Here is a 23,663-nt window from a genome sequence, read left to right as displayed (position 1 = left end):
ATTTTGTAATCTAATGCTATTTTTGTGCAATATGACATTTCCATTGAGAAGTAATTTTTCTCACACTAAACGTGTCACAATCACAGCCAATTATCAAAACACATCAGATATTTAGATGAAGTGGGATTATGGACCAATGATGCATGTCTGCGCAAGATATTTAAAATCAACCGAATATTAAAGGGGTGGTATGCTTTTCTCCATCTTCATCTCTTGAGTGTGTAATGTTTGTGTGTGATCATGAAAGCGTCCCTCCAGTGGGAGTTCTTCTCTAAATCAGTGTCAGTGTTTCTGAACTCCTGAAACGCCTCCATTGTAGTTTTGAGCAGGGACGTGAAGAGAGCTTTTCAGGGCCAGGGGTTCAAATGTAAAAAAGACATCTATCACTACAGAGTAGGGCTGTCACAATATCAGATCATGATCGTGGCCAAAAGAATTCACTGTAACAATATATTGTGATATCTATAGAATCCTTGGGGGGAAACAATATTATCAGTCAAATTCATCTTTACTTTGTTTATTTTGGGTTTTGCTTTTTTAGCCAATGAATCATACCATCACAAACAGCTATTGAGATGAAGGCTTTCTCTGGCTTCTTTGACTGTCTAAGAAATAACCAGGAGAGAGAAAATACTGTCAAGTTCAACATCATAATAAACTTTAACAACACAACTTGTCCCTATTTGGAACCCACATCCAAGAAAATAAATTACCCCAATTAAAATACAAATAAAATTCATATCCCAGAATGAGGCAGATTATATTATATTTTATAGTATTCTATTTAGTGATGAAGGCTATATTGATTAGAATTGCATTATAAAATGCATTATCCTTACGAAAATAACCAAGATGGCTTAAATAAGACATAAAACAAAATAACAAATAAACCATATACTGTCACAATGGAGCGTTAATTATCTTCTTGTTTAAAGGTGCACTATGTAACTTTCCGTTCACTGGAGGGTGCCTATTCAAAACAAAGGCGTAGTTTGATGACGCCAAGTGTGAGCGCAGTATCTTGGGAAATGTGGTTTTCACCTCACAGCCGGTGGAAAATAGGACTCGGGCAGAAATCATGTTCATGGATGCGGTTATTAACGTTACTGTAGTGTAAAGCAGAGCAGGACCGAGTGTTGTGGATCTGAACACGGCCGCTGGAGCGATTGTTATACAAACACGCGCCTCACGAGCACCGGGACTTTTATTATGACGGGACGGGACACAGTATAAGGTAAAGCAGCTCTGTTTATCATATTAGATACATTTAAGTGTGTTAAAAAGGATGTTATGACGTTACTCTGTGCGTTCACTCGCCGCTGCTGTGACATGTTCACACTGCTAAGAGTAAAGCGCTTCTGCCCAATAAAACTGAGGGTAACGCAGATATGATGCGATTAACAGGTGACTCCCTCAAACGTCCCGGTCCTTGGTTAAAATAGCAATTTTCTCACAATTTACAAATAGTTGGAAACATCTGGGATATTACTCAACTGAACAAAATATATAACACCAGCCTAGTGGTTTTTGGATATTTTACTGCAAAAATACTACATAGTGCACCTTTAATCAGTCAGAATGTGTCTATCTGCATTATAGGATTTCGAATGCTGTGTTTGAAATCGCCCCCTATACCCTCATTCACTATTCCCTACATTACACAACTAATACTGTTCACTTGATAGAGTGAAGGAAATTCAGACACTGAGTGCCAGAAGGGGTGCCGCTTTTGTATAGTTTCTGCTCTTTAATAATCATTTGATACTACAGAGCAGCAAATAATATTAGCCTTTATAGTGTGCACGGATCCACACTACGAAAATAGTAGACCATCCAAGCATGCTTTTTTTTAACACACTATGGATTGAACTAGAACGCAGGGACAGTGTTGCTGACAGACTGGGAAGAGAACAGAGCTGAACAATGTCAAATATGGGAAAAATAAAAACATTCAAGCATAAAAACCAGTTCTAGTAGAGCCCAAAAACTATTTCAAGACTGTGTAAAAGGGCATAATAGGTCCCATTTAAACTTTGATAAAAACTCTCCATCGAACAGCCCTAAAGCGAACAAGAACAAAACCTTTTTATTCACAGTATATACAGGATCCCTCGTGTGCCAGATACGGTTAAAAGAGACACTTAATGTTAACACTCACAAATTAAAGAAATACTTCTCGGTATTATTCCCCCTTGCTGCGCTGGCAGCCGTCCAACACAAACCAGGGCAGAGGATATGGAGACGTGGGATACTTAAATTTCTGTTTGTTCTCGCAGACGAAGGATCTCCAGCTCCGCTGTGCTTCTGCACTCGGTTGAACTCACAGCAGTGGAGGATAAAGTGTAAATAAGAAGCACTGCGGCTCAGAAACAATCCCACAGATCAACACAATGTTCCAGCCCTATATGGCATCAGGACCCCCGCGACCCAAAACAAGAGCCAAAGATGAGATGAGTAGTGTCGAAGAAAATAAAGCAAGGACACAGAAAGAGAAAGAAACGGGCGCAAAATTAAATAAAACATACCATTCTGCTCGTATGTTTACACACACCCTGCTAATTAAGCAAATTTTTAACAAAATAAGTATTATTAAGAACACAGTATTGTGTTCTTTTAGTATCATTGAGATACTTTTTTTTTCAACTACCATACAATTTTTGTTAAAGTTTTCAGTTTTGGGTAACAATAGGGGTGTAACAGAACACAAGTCATCAATGCTAGGTTTCATTTCATTTATCTTTTCATTGCACACATTTCAATTTAACATTTTTTTATTTTTTCAAGAAATCACAGAAGGATGATCCAATATATATTGAATATATAGGTCTTATATCCTACTTTATCTGCATACATTCAGTATACCGTCGCAGTATATCAAATCTCAACTCGCCCAGCTCTTCAAATAAAGCTGGACACTATCAAAAGTTTAAGAATGGTGAGATTTAAAAAATATATATATAATTGTTTTTAAAGAAGTCTCTGCTCACCAGGGCTGCATTTGTCAATTTATTCCTGTGATCAAAGCTGAATTTATCATCATTACTCCAGTCTTCAGTGTCACATTATCCTTCAGAAATCATTCTCATATGATGGGTTGATGCTCAATAAACATTTATGATTATGATCAGTGTGGAAAGCAATTGTGTAAAAATATGTGTTAGGATTCTTTGATGAATAGAAAGTTCAAAAGAACAGCATTTATCTGAAATAGAAAGCTTTTGTAACATTTTACTATCATTCAAAAGTTTTGCGTTGTGGTAAGAATTCTTTTTTTTGGGGGGGGGGGGGGGGGGGGTAACTTAAAGAAATGAATACATTTATTTAACAAGGATACATTAAATGGATCAAGTGGACAGTATCAAAAAAGCTTTATATTTCAGATAAATGCTGTTCTTTTGTTCTTTTGAACTTTCTATTAAATAATCCTGAGGAAAAGAAATTACACAAGTGTTTTCAACACTGATAATAATCATAAATGTTTCTTGAGCATCAAATCCTTATATTAAAATGAGTTGTGAAGGGTCATGTGAATCTAAAGACTGGGGCAATGATGCATACATATTTTTCATTTGATCTACTGTGATTTTCATGTTGAAATATTTGGGGGGTTAGCGCTCATCCCCCCCATAAACGCCGCCCCTGCTCACAGCGTCTCAAAACCTAAATCAAACAAACACAATGATTTGTCTCTCGTCCATCCGCGATTGATTTTTTTTATTTATTACTTGGCCCGCTCGATCTGTGGATATAAGCACGAACCGCACACACACACTCTTTAATAACAACGGAGATCAAGAAATGAATGTTTTGTCACCGGCCTGCCGACAGGTTTACGTTTTGGTAGCCCATCTGGAAGACATACAGCCCCGGGACATTGGGCTTAATTGTGAGCCCTAGATCCTGAACCCGAATCGCAATGAAACAGACAGCGTGCTTAGGTATGTTCTGTTAGACACATACACATAATCAATACGATCTGTAACAATACAATACTATCTCACATTTAAAAACCATATTTACTCACATAAGTGAGCTGCACCTTCTTATATCGGATCCAATATAGAAGGCACAGCATTGTGTTTTAATCTTACTATGTCTGCAAATCCAGTGTCGACCTGCGTCTTGTTTACCAACGATTATCTTGCTATCTTCGGTGTGTTTATTGCTCGTTTAGCTCCATGAGTGGGTGGGCGGGGCTACAGAAGCATGTGGGTGGGGCTACATAAGCACGTGGGCGGGGCTACAGAAGCAGGCGAACACATTTATTTGTAGAGGCGGCATTTAGCCCTTCTAATACGTCATTGATTTGAGAGCCTCGGTTTCTGGGCCTGGTGTCTTTAGCTTTTCTTTTACTAAAGAGGAAGAATTCAGCTCTGATACATATAGGATATTCTTATATTACCATGACCGTTTATATATCAAAAGCTCAAGGGAAAGTTGATTTCTCAATTCATCACACCTTTAAGAGTTTAATCATTCTAAAAATTAAAAAAAGAAAGAAAAAAAAAGTTGCAAAACCCCAAATCTTTTCTCTGTCTTTAGAGAAACAAGATCTAAATTGACAGTGACCGATAAAGGAAAAAGTCTCTATTTTTGGGTTCGGGGAGAAAAACACGGGTCAGTCTCCTGCAGAGCTGTTTCCACTGCCTGGGCCATTTACAGTGGACAAATAAAAACAGTGCTGTGTGTTTAATGACAGTGCAAATGAGGCTGAAATGACAGAGACACACACTCAGCCGTGACCTGCTGTCACGACATCTACAGAGCCAGATGCACATAACAGGGCTTCACACGCAGCAGCTACATTAACACACTGAGTTTAATGTGCTTATGGGTGGAAGAACAGTTCAGCGACTGAGAGAGAGAGAGAGCGTATATGGCACCAACAGATAGAAACTTGTTTTTGTGAGATTCAAAACAACACAAAAACATTCTGAATGACTTATAATGAAATGTAGGCTTTAGGGGCCATACACACATAACGTACACAGTGTTTTTCCATTCCAATGCGCTACCATTTCATTGTTTTTCAGTGTAAACATGCTAAAATGTGTTTGAGCACTGCGCTCATGTTTCGCATCTTTTGCAGCATCTCGAACACAACACAGTGTTCTAAAAACAGCACTCAAGATTGAAGAAGTTCAACTTTTCTCTCTCTCTCTCACACACACACACACACACACACACACACACGCACACACACACACACGCACACACACACAGACAGAGTGCAGTAATGGCAGGTTAGTATGCACGTATGCATTGAGTCGTGTTCATTAGAATGAGTGATGGAGCCTGAGAAACAGAGAATGCTGCAAAATTTAAAGGGCTACATGCAACTTTCCCTCCGTTATATAACTTAGAGTTACTGTAGGCTCTGTACCAAAAGCCAGTGAGCTGTCATGCTGTCTACTGTCTACATGCTGCTGTCTTCTAAAGGTTACATTTACCGTAGCCCAGTGAAATTTTGTGAGTGAATCCAGTCAGTACAATAGAGAATGTGAAGCTACGTCATGCTGTGTTGCATGCTGGGGCATTTTAAGGGAATACCAATACCCGCACCTTTTGTTTTATTTTTGCCTTTTTATTTATTATTCACACTTTCCATTGCATGGTTTGCAGGGAAGATAATTGCGTTTATTGCACCTCATTGATTGCTGTAGTTTTGCAGAATTCTATCCACAATATGTTAGGCATGAAAGCTGCTGCTTCACATGATGGCAACGTTCAAATATCAAAAACAAATAAGTTGTTCCATTTCTTTGTTGGAAACATTTAAATGTAACTTAAGTTGTATTGTTGTCACTGTAAATATTCACTTTTCCTTGACCACATATTGTGGGAAAGATTCAGTTTTATATTTCAACATACGAAAAGCAAAATCAAATCCCTAGAAGCTTTTGAACAAGCTGAGTTTTGTAGAAGCTGAGTGCAAGTTCTGATAATTTAGCTACACCAAACTATTGTAAGAAATGCTTTTTGGTACTAAATATATATATATATATATATATATATATATATATATATATATATATATATATATATATATATATATATATATATATATATATAAACTGATCAGGCATAACATTATGACCATCTTCCTAATATAGTGTTGGTCCCCCCTTTGCTGCCATAACAGCCCAGACCTGATAAGGTATGGAAAGTTGTCGCTTTCGGTGGTGGACAGGGGTCAGCATTAGCATCCTGACTGGTCTATGCAGCCCCATACGCAACAAACTGAGATGCTCTGTGTATTCTGACAGCTTTCTATCAGAACCAGCATTAACTTCTGGAGCAGTTTGAGCTCCAGTAGCTCGTCTGTTTGATCGGACCACACGGGCCAGCCTTCGCTCCCCACGGTCATCAATGAGCCTTGGCCGCCCATGACCCTGTGGCCGGTTCTCCACTGTTCCTTCCTTGGAGCACTTTTGACAGATACTGACCACTGCAGACCGGGAACAGCCCACAAGAGCTGCAGTTTTGGAGATCCTCTGACCCAGTCGTCTAGCCATTTTTGGCCCTTGTCGAACTGGCTCAAATCCTGATGCTTGTCCATTTTTCCTGCTTCTAACACATCAACTCTGAGGACAAGATGTTCACTTGCTGTCTAATATATCTCACCCACCAACAGGAGCCGTGATGAAGAGATCATCAGTGTTATTCACTTCACCTGTAAGTTGTCATAATGTTATGCTTTATTAGTGTATACATTTTCGGAAAATGTTTTGCATTGCCTATGAATGGATATATGTGATGCTGGTTTAAAAGGAATTAAGCCAAAAGTAAGTAAGACTTTTTGGGATGGTCTTCATTGGAGCATTTCTATGAATGAAGCATTGAAATCGGTCAAAAAGTGCATTTTTCCTTTTGAAACAGGAAGTTTAGGAAGGGCGCATCAAAAGACTCATTGGTATTTTCATTAAATATCCATTTATCTTTAATTATGTCATGGCCACGAAACATGATTTGCTACTTGCAGGTGCAGGTGATATGTGTCTCCCACACTCACATTTTAGAGCGCATCTGATTGGACAAACATCTATGAGGATGAGGCATCAAATGTGTAAATCTGCTAAAAGCTTGTCAACATTTCGCAGTGCACTAGCATAAAGATGACCTCAGTGCTAACACAAATGGACTAAGAGCCAAAAACATGAGAGGGGTACTGCAGCAATATGTGTGTAGATAGACAGCACCTGTGCTCTCTTTTCAACACAACACCGATTACATAACCCTCTTAACATTTATGAGGAAAAGTAGCACTCATTAGCAATGATATGAAAGTGTATTTTATGGCGTTCTTGTTAAAAATGCTGCATAAAACATCACTAACCTTTAAATAAAGCATTTGTCCACTGCCATCCATTATAGGTAAATTGAAGGTAAAAAGCATGGCACTAGCAACAAGGTCACATACTGATAAAATAATTCAGTTTGAATGCACTTTGAATAGCTTTGGATCAAAGCATCTGCCAAACTTTATTTCTATTTTCTTCATTTACTCACTGCAGAACTGTGTCACTGCCACTGCCAGAACCGTTCTGGAGGAACATGTGCACCTAATGGTTCAAACCAAGCGTGCCACACGAGTCCTGAAAAGTGAAGCCAAAATGTCTCGATCGCCCCCAGGTGGCTGGATGCAGTATATATCATAAACCCTGCCCTCTTCAAGTAATGCAATGGGACATAGACAAACTAAAGAATCGAATTACACTTCAAATACATTTTTCCAAAGTCAGTTTCTGTAATGTTAGTCAGTTTTTAAAATATTGATGTTAGTTTAATTGTTTTTTCTAAAAAATGTGATGTATTTGACTGTATTAAAGCGTACAAATACCATAATATGTTTGCAGATATTTAGGAAACATGCCAAATCCACATACTTGTTTCTCTGAAAAACAATGCTACATTCTTTGAAATGTATTGACGGAAAACACAGTGTCCTCAAACTGGCAGCCCCTTGTTGAATCTGAGGAGGAGGAATATTTTGAATTTGGACCGTAGTACACATTTCAACCACTAGCTGTCATTCTTACATACAGAACCTTTAATAATTGTGGTTTTAGTTAGTTATATGATGCTAAAAAAAACGGGGGTGTGACGTCATGATTGACAGCGGAGATTAACAGCTTCTCTGAGCGAAGTCACTGAGGCATGAAAAGACATCTTTGAGAGCTTCGGGAAAAGATTGGAGTTTTAACTTTAATTTCTTTATTTTACAAAAAGGTCAGGACTGTGTGATTGATTAGGCGGGATTATGGGCGTAACCTTGATATTGTGGCTTGAAATGGACTCAAGATCTAAGATGTCAGCGCCATATTTAAACACTGGTGGCTTTACTTACTTCAATGGAAGAGAGGGAAGTGCATTGTACATATTTTTTTTTTTACAGTCTATGGTTCAAACATTGTACCCTAAACCGGGTTCTGCGTCAGCATGATAATTCACCAATACACACAGCAAGACTGGTGACAGATTGATTTAATGGACATGAAAGTGAAGTTGAACATGTCCTCCAAATAGTTTTTCTCCACCAGCAACACATAGTGACCTGGACACTGTTCAAATCCCTCTGGCCACTGAGAAGGACTTGTATCTGTGATTTCCAAGATGAACTAATGCTGTATTGGCCACAAAAGGAGGCCCTACACCATCAGAACCAGCATTAACTTCTTAAATCACTCGTCTGTTTGATCGGACCACACGGGCCAGCCTTCGCTCCCCACGAGCATCAATGAGCCTTGGCCGCCCATAACCCTGTGGCCGGTTCTCCACTGTTACTTCCTTGGAGCACTTTTGATAGATATTGACCACTGCAGACCAGGAACAGCCCACAAGAGCTGCAGTTTTGGAGATGCTCTGAAGCAGTCCTCATTCAAATCCTTACGCTTTTTTTCCTGCTTCTAACACATCAACTTTGAGGACAAAATGTTCACTTAAAGCCAAATACTGTATATCCCACCCACTAACAGGAGCCGTGATGAAGAGATCATCAGTGTTATTTACTTCACCTGTCAGTATATAAATTAATGGAAAATAAATAAAATAAAATTAGTTTATATAGTCCAAAGTGGTAGTTATAGTCTAATGTGAGCTCTACAAACACATTCTTATCATGAACAATGTGTTCAGTATGTGAAATATTAGTATTCAAAACAACCTTCAGTCTGTTCAGTTTTTCTGCCCATTTATACGTTCAGGTAATCTTAAGATAACGTCTGTGTTTTTCTTCAGAGACGTTTCTAGGGGATTCAGCAGAAACTTGTTTTTTATGGCATCAGAGCTTTTATCATCAGAGCTGAGCAGAAACGCTCTCAGGACTTTATCTTCAATCTTTCTATAAAAAGACCGCAAATCTCAAATTCAGACACAGGAACAATAATAACCTATAATGGACAAAGTTACTGTAGGTTAGTTGTATTTCCTGATAAGCGTCTAGCCTAAATGTATCTTCTATGGTTTTCCTCACCTTGATTACTTCCACTGCATTTGTCAATCCTTCTACAGCTCACAAACCCAGAAGAAACTCACATTATAAGAGCTAAAGCAAGCAGACTGTTAATTAAAACGCCATACATGCGTCCTTCACATATACTACTTAATCTTCCATTCACATGAATGAACATGTGACATATCAGCTTTCTATGTGTTGTTCCCAAGAAAAAATCTCTAACATTTGGTTTAAATAATCTCCTTGACTCCCTGACCTAAAACATAAAAGACCTCATAAAAAAGATTTCAGATCATAGATGAATGTAGAATCAACTATAATTTTTTATTAAAAAAATATGTTTGAGTTAGATATGCATCATAAGAATACAGATTTGTGTAGGCCCAACCCTCAAAATGAAAGTGTAAAAAAGTTATAGGAAATGTACTTTACTAAATATACATTTTACAAACTCTAAAAATGATTTAAAATCAAAGCCATTTGTCTTATACCAAGTTATCATTTTTTTATTATTTTAATAGTTTTTCCCGTCACTGATTAATAGCCTACATATCTGTCACATCACAAAAGAGTCAGCAAATATGAAAACCTGAGTCTCAGACGTTTCCAACGATATGCATTTTGTTAAGATTATAAAAAAGCTTTGATTACAAAATAGTGCAGTAAGTTGTGTAATACGAAACATGACACCGCCAACAAGAGGGAGAAGCCTGCTAAAAAGATTTAAAGTAGCACTTGTCCAATTTCAATTTTCACAGAATTAATTTTAAGCTTTCAAATGATATAAAGTTTGTCAGGATTACTTTAGGTTTAGTATAGGATTTATCTTCGACACGTAATGGCAAAAGGCAAATGCAAAATGTGGACCAGCAACACTTCACAGGTTAAATAATCATGCATGCTTTAGAATTGTTCCGTTGTCAATTCATATTAACTAAGCTTCCATCTGTTAACCTTATTTTAAATTGTTATGAAGGGGAAATGGTGATAATGGCCATCAAGCACCAGAAATGTAGTTCATATCACAACAAGTAAATCCCTGGTGTCCACAGAATGTGTCTGTGAAGTTTCCGCAGAAAAAAAAAAAACCCACAGATCATTTATTATACCATGTTGTAAATACCCTTTTTTGAGTAGAATGGAAAACATGCTGTTTGTGTAAATGAGCTGCTGCTCCACCCCATCCAGAGGAGGACAGAGACTTTACAACTCCTGACTCAGATACTCTGCCAAAAACTAAAACATCTGATTGGTTTTGATGATCATCTCTATCGTGGTAACATGACTGCATCATACTCAAGAAAGTTTATTGTCTGCATGCGTTTTAAAGCTATGTCAGACTAAACTTCTGATGTATGGTTTTCTGAGAGCACACCCGAATCACGCACACAGAAAGCTGATGTCAGGCGCGTCACATGAGTATTAAACCAAGTTCTCTTTCACGTCTTATGGTGCTTAGCCTGTCAAATACACACAAGGTTATGTCAAAACCACACAGTTCACAGATAAACAGTCTGTGAACATAAACAGCAGAAAAAGAAATGCCATGTGTATATTAAATCTGTGTATTAAAGTGACAGCAGTGTAATATACAGTACCTATTGCTATCTGCTGTTAATATGAATCGAACAACAAAAGAAAAACTGCTCTTGACTGAATAAATTTAGTAGCTTTAACAAAAATGCATTTCTAACTTGAATGCTAGATAAACATGGTGGACTGTATACAGCTCACTGTGGGCGGGGCCTATGATAATAGGGCGGAGTCAGTCAGCAGTCATGGGCTGGACCTAAGTGTGTGACATCACACTGCATAGAAACTGCAAACGGCTTATTCTGAGACACTGCTTATGATTTATGGGGATTCAAAAAGGAGTGGATGGATTTTTACTATTATAGGGTGGTTTCACGTTCAAACACCATGTAAAAGGGAATTTTGCTTAATAGGTCCACTTTAAATTATTTACAGCCCTTAAATGTCCTTCATGTTCCTGCACATTCCACACCTTTTGCACGGACTGGCACTGCTGTGCAACACATTTTTTACCCACTCAACTATTCCTGCAGTATCAGCCAAGCATGACACCCAGAGAGTGAATTTCCCATTCATCTCAATGGCAGTCAGTGTGTGTTTGTGCTGCTTTCTTTGAGTCAATGCAGCTATAAAAACATCTGAAATGTCATCTCCACAGTCTCCAGATAATTAGCGTTCAGTCTGCCACACGACCCTAGTATGAGGCGCTACTGTGAACTTGCCTCACTATCTGCTGTTCAGAATGGAAGGCCTACTGCTCACTTAAAACTGCACCATGTATTCTGCATACAACCTGTGAAAAATAGCATGTGACAGAAATACCTAATTGTCCCCCCACCAATGTTTTGTATTCTTGATGCTGCACTGATGCACTCCATTACGCACTGCTCTTTTTGTTTTTAGGCTGGTCTGCTTCAGCGGTCTCACAGTGCTCATCACTGTCAAAATGATTGAGATGGCCAATCAAATCATAGGAGTCGTGGCGGCGAATTCCAATGCATTGCTTTGGTTGTAACGGTGAGTAAGCAGCTAATCATTTAATAGTTGACCTCTGTCTTACAATAGAAACAACCGCCAGTAAAATCCAGTGTTGCAAACTACTTAACTTTACCAAATTTCAGCATTTTGAATACAAAATATGCAATTATTACACAATTAAAATATTCAACATACGAATAAGCGTGAATTAGAGCTGCACAATTCTGGTTAAATTGATTTTTTTAGATGTTAAAACTTAGATGTTATTTGCTAGAGGTTCTGACAAAGTGTTATTTGCTGCAGTCTAAAATGGCTAAAATGTATGAATGATTCTATGGGCCCTATCATACACCTGGTGCAATGCAATACCAGGCACGACACAAGTGTGTTTTGCTTGTTTCAGCCCAAGGCAGTTGGATAACAGTGAGGGCTTCCCTGACGGGTCAACCCCCTCGGGCCCTCCATCTGCATCGGTGCAGTTTCCAAGAGAGCATACTGGTCCTTCCCATGGTGGGCCAACCGTTACTTTCAGAGCTCCGGCTGAGGATATGTTGTCGATTGCTGCATCGGGATACAAGCTAATGTCCTCTGAGATGAAGATTCGGCTGCTTTACCTCCTTCAGGTGTGGTAGCGTTGCCCGAGTCTGATCCAGAGATCATGGCTGTGCTTTATCGGGCTGCCACAAGTGGCGGGCTTGAGTGGAACCCTCCACCGTGTACCAAACCTTCCGAACCGCCCCGGTGCTTTTCTTTCCAGAATTTTATCAGGAGATTACAAAGACAGTGCCTAGCAACACTCAAAACCGATCAACTGACTCCTCCAGCAGTTGCCCACATTCTCAATAAAAGAGCAGTTTCATACCTCTCTGGGCTTTAAGTGGGCGAGGTTGGCAGTATGCGAAGCTCCAGAGCCTTGCCACTCCCTTCCTCCTCTTCCTACCCTACGGGCAGCAGTGTGCGACCCGAGGACACCAATAGGCCTTCTCACCCACTTTTTTTTTTGCCCGACCTTGGTGATGGACCCAATCGATCCTTTTTCTTCAGCCAATATGAGGTCGGGGTTCTACAGCCCCTACTTCGCTGTACCTAAGAAAGTCATGGGTTACGGGCAATCTTGGACCTGCATGTCTTAAATCAGGCCCTGCACAAACTCCTGTTTAAGATGTTAATGCAGAAACGCATTTTCGAATGCATCCGTCCCTGAGATTGGTTTGCAGCGATCGACCTGAAGGATGCGTACATTCATGTCTAAATTCTCCCTCGACACAGACCATTCTTATGCTTTGTTTGAATGGAGGGCATATCAGCAGAAAGTCCTCCCCTTCGGCTGTCCCTGTCGCCTCTCATCTTCATGAAACTCACAGAGGCAGCTATTGTTCTGCTCAGAGAATGCGGCGTTCACATCCTCAACTATCTTGACGACTGGCTCATACTGGTTCAGTCTTGGGATCAGTTGTGCGAACACAGGGACATGGTGCGTCATCACCTAAGCCTGTTGGGACTTCGGGTCAACCAAGAGAAGAGTAAACTCTGTCCCATGCAGAGGGTCTCTTATCTTGGTATGAAGCTGGATTCGGTCAATCAGACTGCGCGCCTCACAGAGCAGCAAGTCCAGTCAGTGTTGAACTGCTTGAATATGATTACTTCATATGAGACTGCTTCAGCAATGGTTTCATGGCTGAGTCCCGAGATGGGCGTAGCAGAGTGTCAATTACTGGGTCCCAGTTACCCCGTGCTGTCGCCAAACTTTCAGCCCATGTTCGGACCCTTAATTTCTACGGGTAGGAGTGCCCTTGGAACAGGTGTCCAGGCATGCTGTGGTCTTCACGGATGCCTCATCCACCGGCTGGGGGGCCATGTACAATGGGCATACAGTTTTGGGTCTGTGGACGGGGCCCCAACTGCATTGGCATATTAGTTGCCTCGAGTAGCAGTTTGTCTTGCACTGGGCCACCTAAAAAATCCTTGCACTAATGGCCACTGGGGGCGATTATAAGTGAAGATACGGGCTCTAAACATAGACTATTGAAACTAGCGAACGTGTTAGGTGTCGCCCAGCCCGCAGCTCTACAGATATCACTTACACCCATATGCACGTGTGTGTAGGCTCGGTATCCGTATGTAGCGCTCCCTACAGCGACTCCATATGTGTATTCATCCACGGTACGAGCTATCCTACTCAGCTAGCCCCATGTCTTTCCTTCAACAAAAAAAGACATGTCGTCTATGACTGTGTTCTTTCCCCCCAAGGACTAGGTTGGAACCACCTCAGAGACTACCATATGTTGCACTACCCTGCTAAGTTAGTCCTTATGTGTAAACTGCCACCTCTCCTTCCATCGAAGGATGTGTGCTAGCAGCCTCTAGCATAAGTAGGCTATTCAGCTATCCAATGAATGGGCTACCAAACTGCTCCATATAAAAAAGCAATTGTAAATCATCAAAAATAAATGCCATGGTCACTATATTTTATGCAGGTGTTACTATAAAGATTTTGTAAATGGCGATCAGCGACCAAATACTGATCATGTTGCTGTAATTTGCCTTGGTGTGGCTTCTCACTTTTTGCAGACAATACAAAGGCAGACTACAGAAACTTTAAAGGTCAAAAGTCAAGTTTGAGGTCAATATGTTCTTATGTAGATTTTCATTACCAAAACATCTACTTGACAAATTTCTAGTGTCCTACCTATAATTAATTTGTCTGGACAACAAAAAATCTTTAAAGTCATTTTTCTCAGTTCCACACTCTATAGCGAGTTGTGGTCTTTTGCCTTTGTAGGGCAGCCTGTATGCGTCAGAAAACTTGCAATTGATCCGACTAGTATTTTTATTTTTTTTATTTATTGGTTTAGTGAAACAGTGTGAAAGCTTATTTATTTTCCCAAGAGTTATGTGGGCTTGTTGATATTTTTTTTTTTTTTACTTTTCAAAAAAAGTGATTGAGATTGAGTATTCTCTCTCCTGTTCAATTTATTTCGGCCTCCGAATCTGATTCTGGATCATATCTGTATTAGCTGAATCTGATCAATAGCCACGCTTGAGGACGTCACCGCTTTGCGCTTGTCATTATTTAGCTCCGCCCACACGATACGCCTCCAGGCGCTCGATTTTTTCCGGAAAGACTCGGTAAAGCCTATATTTCTTTTATCAATATAATAAAACTAAAGACTTTTCAGAGATATGAAGGATGCAATACTACTATAGGTACTCAAGATTGACATGAGATTGACTGAAACTGAGTGTTTCACCCCCCCCCCCCCCCCCCTTTAATAATCAAAGTGAATAACGGTGATTACGAGGAGATACACAACTGGACATCCAGGTAGTGCCCTGAATCGCAGAGGGGTTCAGGGTTCCTCTAGCAATGAGGGATTGGTGAAGAGGCATGGATGCACCATCCGTGACAAACTGTGTTTAGTGTTTCCCAGCACAGGAGGACACAGCGCTAAAGTACGTTTGAAGTTTGTTTGGCTCTTCAGAGTGAAGCAGCAAATTATCCTTTTATTTTTGTGGCCACAACGCACGAAAGCAACGGTACAGGCCTGCAACAGAGGATGGGCATGATTGTGTGTGATATGTTAATGTGTTTATCTTTCACTTTATTACTGCTATAATATTTTTGTACTAAAAGGTCAGAGGACTGTGATTTTTCCTGAAAAGAGCATAAACATTTAAATTGATTTCATTGGGTGTTTAAAACAGTGCTGAGACCCTATTTAAGGATATTTGATCTATACATGTCTGAAAAAAGGGACACTCGAGTGCTGTGTTTATATTCATCTGTGGGTTATCAAACCATTTGTCAAGTGAATTAACCTCAGTGTGTGAGTGTGAATCACTAAAATATCTTAACTGACCTTCTGTGATCTCAATTTAAAGTTGACACAGTTGATTGTCTTTTATTGTTTATTTATCATTTTTCCAGGCTAGGCAAGGCAAGGCAAGTTTATTTATATAGCACATTTCATACATAATGGTAATTCAAAGTGCGTTACATATAAGGTATTAAAATAGTGATTGAATAATCACAACACATGCATAAGAAATAAAAATGCCATGTATGAGGAATAAAAACAACAATCATATTTAACGAAAGACTAAAATACTCTTCCTGACTGAATTCAGGGCTGCCCTGTCTGAACAGAACAGTCAGAGATTTCCGGTTCGTGAGACACACTAGTAGCAACTTGGCTTCCTAGTGACCTAGTGACCCCAGTGGCCATTTTGTTTTTTTCTCACCTAACTTCAAATTTGCTTTAATAAATACAGTAATTGTTTATTTAAAGTGATTGTCAGTTCTTATTATTTTTACTGAAGTTTTACTTTTTAAAAAGTTGTTTTACTAAGTAAAAAGTTGGTAAAAATGTAAACTGAATATTGCTATAGGGCCAATGCTCATCAAAAGCACAGTTATAGAAAAAGAGGAAATCGGGTATTGGGTGTTAAGAGGGTTCCCTCATAATTAGTTAAGAGACTGTAAAATTCGAAAATGAGTACCCACTTTAAGAGCTCTAGTATGTCACTTCTACCATGAGCTTCAGGCCATGTGCTCAGATCGTTAAAATATGGCCCCAATGACTAATAAAGACTTCCCTCATTTCATTACGGGATGAATTGATAAAATTAGTATTTGAAGCGTAAACACAGAAGAATTAGTCATTTAGGAATGAGATTGCGTGGGTGTTTAAATCGAGATCTTGTAACGATTAATCGCGCAGCTCTGGAGTGAATGTGTGCATATTATTTGAAAACAGTTCAAATTGATAACTTCACGACTGCAATTAGACATAATACTTCTTTTACCATTTTTGTTTAATTTTCTTTATTCCCTTCTAAGAATGCATTATACAACAGCAAGTATTTTAAACTGCTGAAACCAACTTCTCTAACAAGTCTAAACTGGTTTGCAGGTTTTAGCTGGTCTCTTGGATGGTTTTAGATGGGTTTTTTTAGTCAGACTGAGACCATTAAATCAGTTTTAAGTAGGGTTTTTTATGCTGCTATGTTGTCAATTGACCATACTGTATCTGTTTAATTCAATGCAGATGCACAGAATATAAAACATACATATAACATGCATGCTTATTTCTTTCAATTACAGTCACTAAAAGTGACTACATTTACCTAAAAGTGTGTATAATAAAAGTGTTTATTATTAAACATGCCTTCTAAATCTAAGCTTTTCAAATTGTGGAATTAGAACAAATATTCAGCTTTTAATGGTCTTTAATGCTAAACACTGGAGAATGTTTAATACTTAAACAAACCATTTGCCAATAACACTCCATGTGGTCCACTCTCCCATTAGCATTATTATGCAAGTTAAATAAAAAGAAAGCTACTTGGTTTTTAATATCTGTATATTTAATAACACAAGGCACGCTGGGATGGCCCTGAGTTATGTTTGTGCCACAGAGACCCGTCTGTTGATGCAGACTTTCAAAGCGCGTATTCGGCGAGATTTACATATCTCTGCAGATAATAAACATTCATGCATGACTGAAGGACAAAACAACAAAATGCTATCCTCAGAGACACAATGGCCTGGAGTAAAGCTTCATATAATTCTCAAACTTATTGTGAAAATATTATGGTTAGTAAAATTTGATTGATTTGCCCAAAAAATGCATTTCAAATTTGAATAAGCACCGTATGGAAAACTAAGGCTCTGTTCCATAAGCTAGTGAACTGCCTCGCTGTCGACGTTTCACAATATTACTGTTTTTACTGTATTTTTGATCAGATAAATGAAGCTTTGTTAAGCACAAGACTAACTTCAGCTTAAGACAGTGTCCTAACTAAGTGACTGATTTGAAATACTCATAAATAGTGACTACATAGTGCTCAAAGTGACATGAAAGGTTGGGTAAGTGTTATTTCAAAACCGATTTAGAAAAAGGACTCGAGCAGAGTCCAATAACAAATTTGTAGCCAATCAGCAGTTAAGGGGCGTGTCTACGATGGTGAAAAGAGAGGCTCACTGCACGTCATCATTCAAAACACACGAGTCACACATGACGGACATTAGCCGAGAACTAATAACGTTATATGCTGGCTTTTGCTTGAATAAACTCGTGTGTCATGTCCGCTTGTTTGTCCATTTGCGATCGTATTGTGGCTCACTTCAGCGATGATAAAGACCCGCTCATTTCCACACCGTATGGAGCATCTAAATCTCCTCACTATTTCAAGCGTCAGCTCACAAAATGTGTCCGACAAGTAAGATATATACTCCTAATATATGTTTGTTTCCTCTTTTCATGAAATAACCCTTACCCATAATTGTAATATGTAATTAGTTGGACTGTCAGCTCGTGTACTATCGAGTTGATCATGAGAACGGTTTGTGTTTTGTGATCACTATAACTCTAATCTGGTCATAATTGTAATATGTCGTCAGCTGGACTGTCGGCTCGTGTACTATCGAGTTGTTCATGAGAACGGTTTTTGTTTTTGTGTTGGAAGGGGTGACTTTTATCATTGAATATTCGATCTGTAACACACAGATTCTGCCAAAGTTGATGCCTGGGTTACATATGTGTGGGGTGGAGCTATCTAAATAGGGCCGAGACTTTTTGGGGGTAGAGGCGTGTTTGTTTTGGTGATTTGAAATATCAACAATGGTTACCATAAAGCACTTACCCCACCTTTAATAGAACATTCGTTCAAAGTTAATAATGTCTTTAATAATGTTCTCAAAACGTTGTTTGTTAGATGTTCGTCTAACAATTTTTAAATGCTACTATTTTTTTCAGAATATACAGAGAACATTTAAAAGTAGCATTCGCACAATGAAAAAAAAAACTTGGCTTTTTGAATGTTCAGTGAAAATTACGGAATAACCTTTTCGGAACTTAATTGGAATGTTAGCACAATGTTCTTAAAACATGTTTTTTTTAACTGGATCATTTTGGATGTGTCAGTCTGAGTGTAAGTGTAACTCATAAGTGTCTTATTTCATATTAAGCTACAACAGGTAAACATCTCGGAGCTGGGTTGACACTATCGATATCTTCATTTCACGAGTTTGTGTGCCCATCTAATCTTAGTGAAAGTGGTAAACAGATTTGGCTTGCTGTCTGCTATAGAGGGGCTCGGAGAGGATATTCTACCCGAGCTCCGATTGCCCCCCTATAACAGGCAAATTGAATGAATAAAAGAATGAATGAATGAGTCAGTTTTAAAGCGCTTTCATATGTACTACTGTACACCCAAAGCGCTTTACACTCGTGTCAGGGATCTCTCCTCAACCACCACCAGTGTGATGTACAAAATTGTACAAAAGGAGGAGCAGGGGAAGAGGAGGAGAAGGGATGCTGCAGGAACTAAAAAGGGGAAGAGGTAAGATGCTGGTTTTATACCTTGATATTAACTGAAAGAGTAGATGGGCGTACTCCTCCCGAAATGACGTTTATTAACTTTACTTAGATGAACGAGATCTTTTAGCCTTTGCTGATTTTATCACTACTTTTTGTAATGAAATACATTTCTAATCAGCATTTCTTTCACTTTGTCTCTTACTGAGTTCTCACTCTGCGTTATGATATTGGCTCCATTAAAGACACATGGCATGCGGTATAAGATTCAGGCCAAAATATGATATCTTAAAAGGCAGCATGATAATGCAAATGATGCCTTAAAATTTTCACTAGGTTTTGGAACAGAGACTAGCCATTGAAAGACTTTAGTAAGGCACCAGGAAGGTTCATCTTACAAAGAATACGGAGCTTCTATAGTGGCGTGCTGTTGCATCTTTCTAGTCCTCGAAGTCTAAACACTCTGGGCTCTGAGGAAATCTCCTCGGGTAGGGACAGGGCAGGGTTTTCATACCACAGTTTGGCTTCTTTCTTTGATTCTGGCTTGATGTGTATTGTGTCTGGACTTACTACGACCACATCTGGGTCATTTAGTCGAGCCGGGCTACAGCACAACGCCGTTGTTCTGGTAATGAGTTTGTCGAGCGGTTTGAGAGAGTGCATCCACTGCGGGAGGAAGTCCCAGCTGCGCAGCGTCCTGGGCAGGTGTGTGGGACTGCGGGACTGCATCAGGTTGACCAGGAGGACGAAGACTGTGAGCGCGGTGAACGGCGCACCCACACCGACCATGGCCTGCCATCCAGCCAGAGAGATGCCGAACACGAGGCAAGGCAGCAGCAGGAAACACACCAGCAGGTACAGCACAGCAAACCAGCGGTACTTGGCTGTGCGTTCACCCAGCGCAGATGCCATTCGGATGGGCAGACGAGTGAACGGGACTGGATACCACAGCAAAATGCCAAAAATATTGAAGTAAAAATGGCACAAGGCAATCTGGAGAAGAAGAAAAAAACTGTATAAAGCAGATTTTGACACTTGCGATTTTTCTTATGATTCTACATTTACATGCACACAACTCAATCGGCCTGAAAAGGCTTCATGTACTGATAAAAATATCGTTTTTCAGTACAAAATCCAAACACTCCTAAATCAAGATACATTTGCTTAACAAGCAGAATTAAAACAGAAGAAATAAAGTGTTGTTTTCTAAATTGAGTTTATGCTTTAAACAAGAACAAATATCTGTCATCAAAGGGGCAAGAAAAATTAAATCTTTAAATTAAGTTGATTTTTCAGGCCGCATTTACGGATATTTGTTTCTTGTTTTAAGTAAATTCCCTTACTTTTGATTATTATTTCTATAAAACAAGACTTTATACTATCATAGGTCATTTTCCTTCTCCAGTAAATGTATATTGCCGTTTTATGTCTTCCCAACATGTGTAACACTGATATATAACGTTTAATCAAAGTTACCTGTTTTTTAATAATATTCTTAAAATGTTTGCACAGAAATCCAGCGTTTAGCGGTAGTTCTGGCAGGTCACATTAGTCAAGCTCACATCAGCTGACTTTCAGCTGATCACTATAGGAATACGATGCCTATCACAGCATGCTTATATAAGCTCCTTCAGTTTTATCAGCAGCAATCGCATTTCTTCGAAGCTCATTTACCCTTCTCCATCCTCAGCTCCTCCTCTCACCAGTCAAAAACCACTAAATATTTGAATTAGGTTGTACATTTTAATATTGACATTAATGCTATCTGCAATACATCGTTGCTTCTGTTCTGTTTACCCTAAGGTGGGTTTATCACTGCTATCTTTGCTCTTATCCATGCTAAGCTGTATGGATGCGCAGGGAGTTCTTTCCCAGAACAGAACCATACCGCCAATCAAAACTAGATGCTAATTGTCAATCACTATGATGATAATGATCCTGACAGAAATGTCACTTATACATCATCATTCATGGAAGGTTTGGAGACATTGTGCTTGCTCATTTGTCTAATGTTTTTTAAATGTTACTACTGTTGAACTGTTGTTTTTTAAATGCTAAAAACAAGATTTAAATGTTTATATTTCAATGTTTTCAGTGGTGTAGTAAGAAAAGCAAAAGGCTTAAAGATCTTGGTTTTGACGCAATCGACACGGGTTCGAATCCACCTTTTGGAGAGCTTGCTCTTTCCTCTTTTCCCATCACATATCACATCGGAAAGGCATCTACTTTCAATAAAAATTAAGAAATATTTTGAAAAATGGAAATAAAGTGCCTGACGAAATGTTTAATAATAATAAAAGCATAATGGGTCGGTGTAGGGAGGGCTTGTATTGTCCCATTAAGGAGGCCTTAATTTAATAATTGAAATTAATATAATCATTTACACTGTATGTTATTATTGCATCCTGTTTATGTATAACAATACTGAGATGCAAATCTGTCAAAATAAAGTATAACTAGCATCTATTTACTATTTACACACATTGCAAATAAATTCTACTTTTACATTACAATATATTACTATTTTCACTTAGTAAATAGCACCTACTTGCACATATTTATGATATATTTTTTCATATCATTATCATATTTTGCTAAGAAAATGTTATTTTCATAGAATCTAGTAACTATTTACATAGTGTAAATAGCATATTGTGCTATTTGCACTTACTTGATAACATGTTAAATATGGATATAGTTCTTACAAAAACCTATCGGGTCTCTTCAAAAGGCCTTTATTATCCCCCCTGAGCCGTGTGGAGTGTGTTTATGATGGATGGATGCACTTATCTGAGCTTCAAATTGGACTCCCATTTACTGGCACTATAAAGCTTGGAAGAGCTAGGACACGTGTTTATATAACTCATATAAGAATGTCATATACATCGAGGATGGCTTGAGGGTGAGTAAATCATGGGCTAATTTTCATTCTTAATGGGAAAGTTAGCAAAACCTCTCTACAACATGCTTCACAAGTTGAAGCAAAATGTGTTAAGCTCTGAAAAGGTTATGGTTTGGGGTTTGTTCAAGTCTCTAAACATAATTATGCCTAAGCACCATCATTTAAATGCATGAATAAATGCATTAGTGCTATACATCCAGGAGATGCATTTGATTAATCATCCATTTGGAAAAGCAAGCAGACTTTTCCCTGAATTTTTGATAAGGTGCAATGACTTTAGGAATGGAGAGCTCTGTAATGGCTGTGATTGGTATCTCTCATTCCCATACCTGGCACGCTGCCGGAAGTTTCTCTTTGGGGCTGGCGAGAGCGGCGAGGAGGGCCGTGGTGGTTGTGCCAATGTTGGAGCCTAAGGTCAAAGGGTACGCCCTATTGAGACTGATCACGCCAATGCCTGCAAGAGTCAGAGGTGGACAGACAATCAATCACTGTTATGAAGCTTTTATGGAATCATCTTTTATTCAAAATGTCATAATTACTAAAATAGAGCCGCTGTGACAACTAGCCCCAGCCAAGTATTTGTAACACTGTACAATATGGTTTAATTTATTAACATGATTTAAAATTAAATAACAATGAACACTACATCAACAGCATTTATTAATATTAGACAATGTTAGTTTCAACATTTAATGTTAAAAATCAAATGTATTTATTTAACAACATTAGTTTAGATGAACTAACAATGCATGAACAATACATCTAATGGACTGTTCTCTGTGTGAATATACAGTAAAGTGTAATTTATTCCTGTGATCAAAGCTGAATTTATCATCATTACTCCAGTCTTCAGTGTCACATGATCCTTCACTAATCATTCTCATATGAGGATCTGATGATCAACAAACATGTATGATTATTATCATAAAATATATGGAAACTGTGATACATTTTAATTTTAGGATCAACACAATATATTTTAAATCTGTTGTACAGCAACATTATAAATATATTAACTGTCACTTTTGATTAATGCATCACTACTGAAGTTTAATAAGAAAAAAATCTTACTCACCCCAAACTTTTAAAAGGTAGTTTACATCATATACTGTTCTAAGCAAATGCTACTGACCTATATAGCCAAGCATTCACATCTCATAACCATAACGCTATATCAGATCAAATGTGCATGACTATCTATTGCTTTAAATGTTGTGAACAGCAGCTACACTAATTATTTTCCATTAGTGTTTCTGTTTCTACCTCAGGATGCTCATCGGATGCCAGGTCTGCCAAAATAAAATAAATAAATACAAAATAAATAAATAAATAAATAAATAAATAAATAAATAAATAAATAAATAAATACTAAATAAATAAATAAATAAATACATACATACATACATACATACATACATACATACATACATACATACATACATACATACATACATACATACAGGATTATTAGGAACAC

General features: G+C 38.5%; 1 protein-coding gene across 1 annotated transcript in view; it reads right to left on the bottom strand.

The window, feature by feature from the left end:
- Positions 1–15,878: 15,878 nt before the first annotated feature.
- Positions 15,879–23,663, bottom strand: part of slc34a1a (solute carrier family 34 member 1a) — a 38,803-nt gene continuing 31,018 nt past the window's right edge. The window contains exons 11-12 of the mRNA XM_067458084.1: positions 22,516–22,640; positions 15,879–20,277 (exon numbers count right to left, since the gene is read on the bottom strand). Coding sequence (XP_067314185.1) covers positions 19,699–20,277; positions 22,516–22,640 — 704 coding nt within the window. The 3' untranslated portion in view covers positions 15,879–19,698. The remainder of the gene's footprint in view (positions 20,278–22,515; positions 22,641–23,663) is intronic.

This window comes from Pseudorasbora parva, chromosome 11, assembly GCF_024679245.1.
Source record: "Pseudorasbora parva isolate DD20220531a chromosome 11, ASM2467924v1, whole genome shotgun sequence".
Lineage (NCBI taxonomy): Eukaryota > Metazoa > Chordata > Actinopteri > Cypriniformes > Gobionidae > Pseudorasbora > Pseudorasbora parva.
The sequence above is the reverse complement of the archived record's forward strand: the minus strand, read 5'-3'. Positions and strand labels throughout refer to the sequence as shown.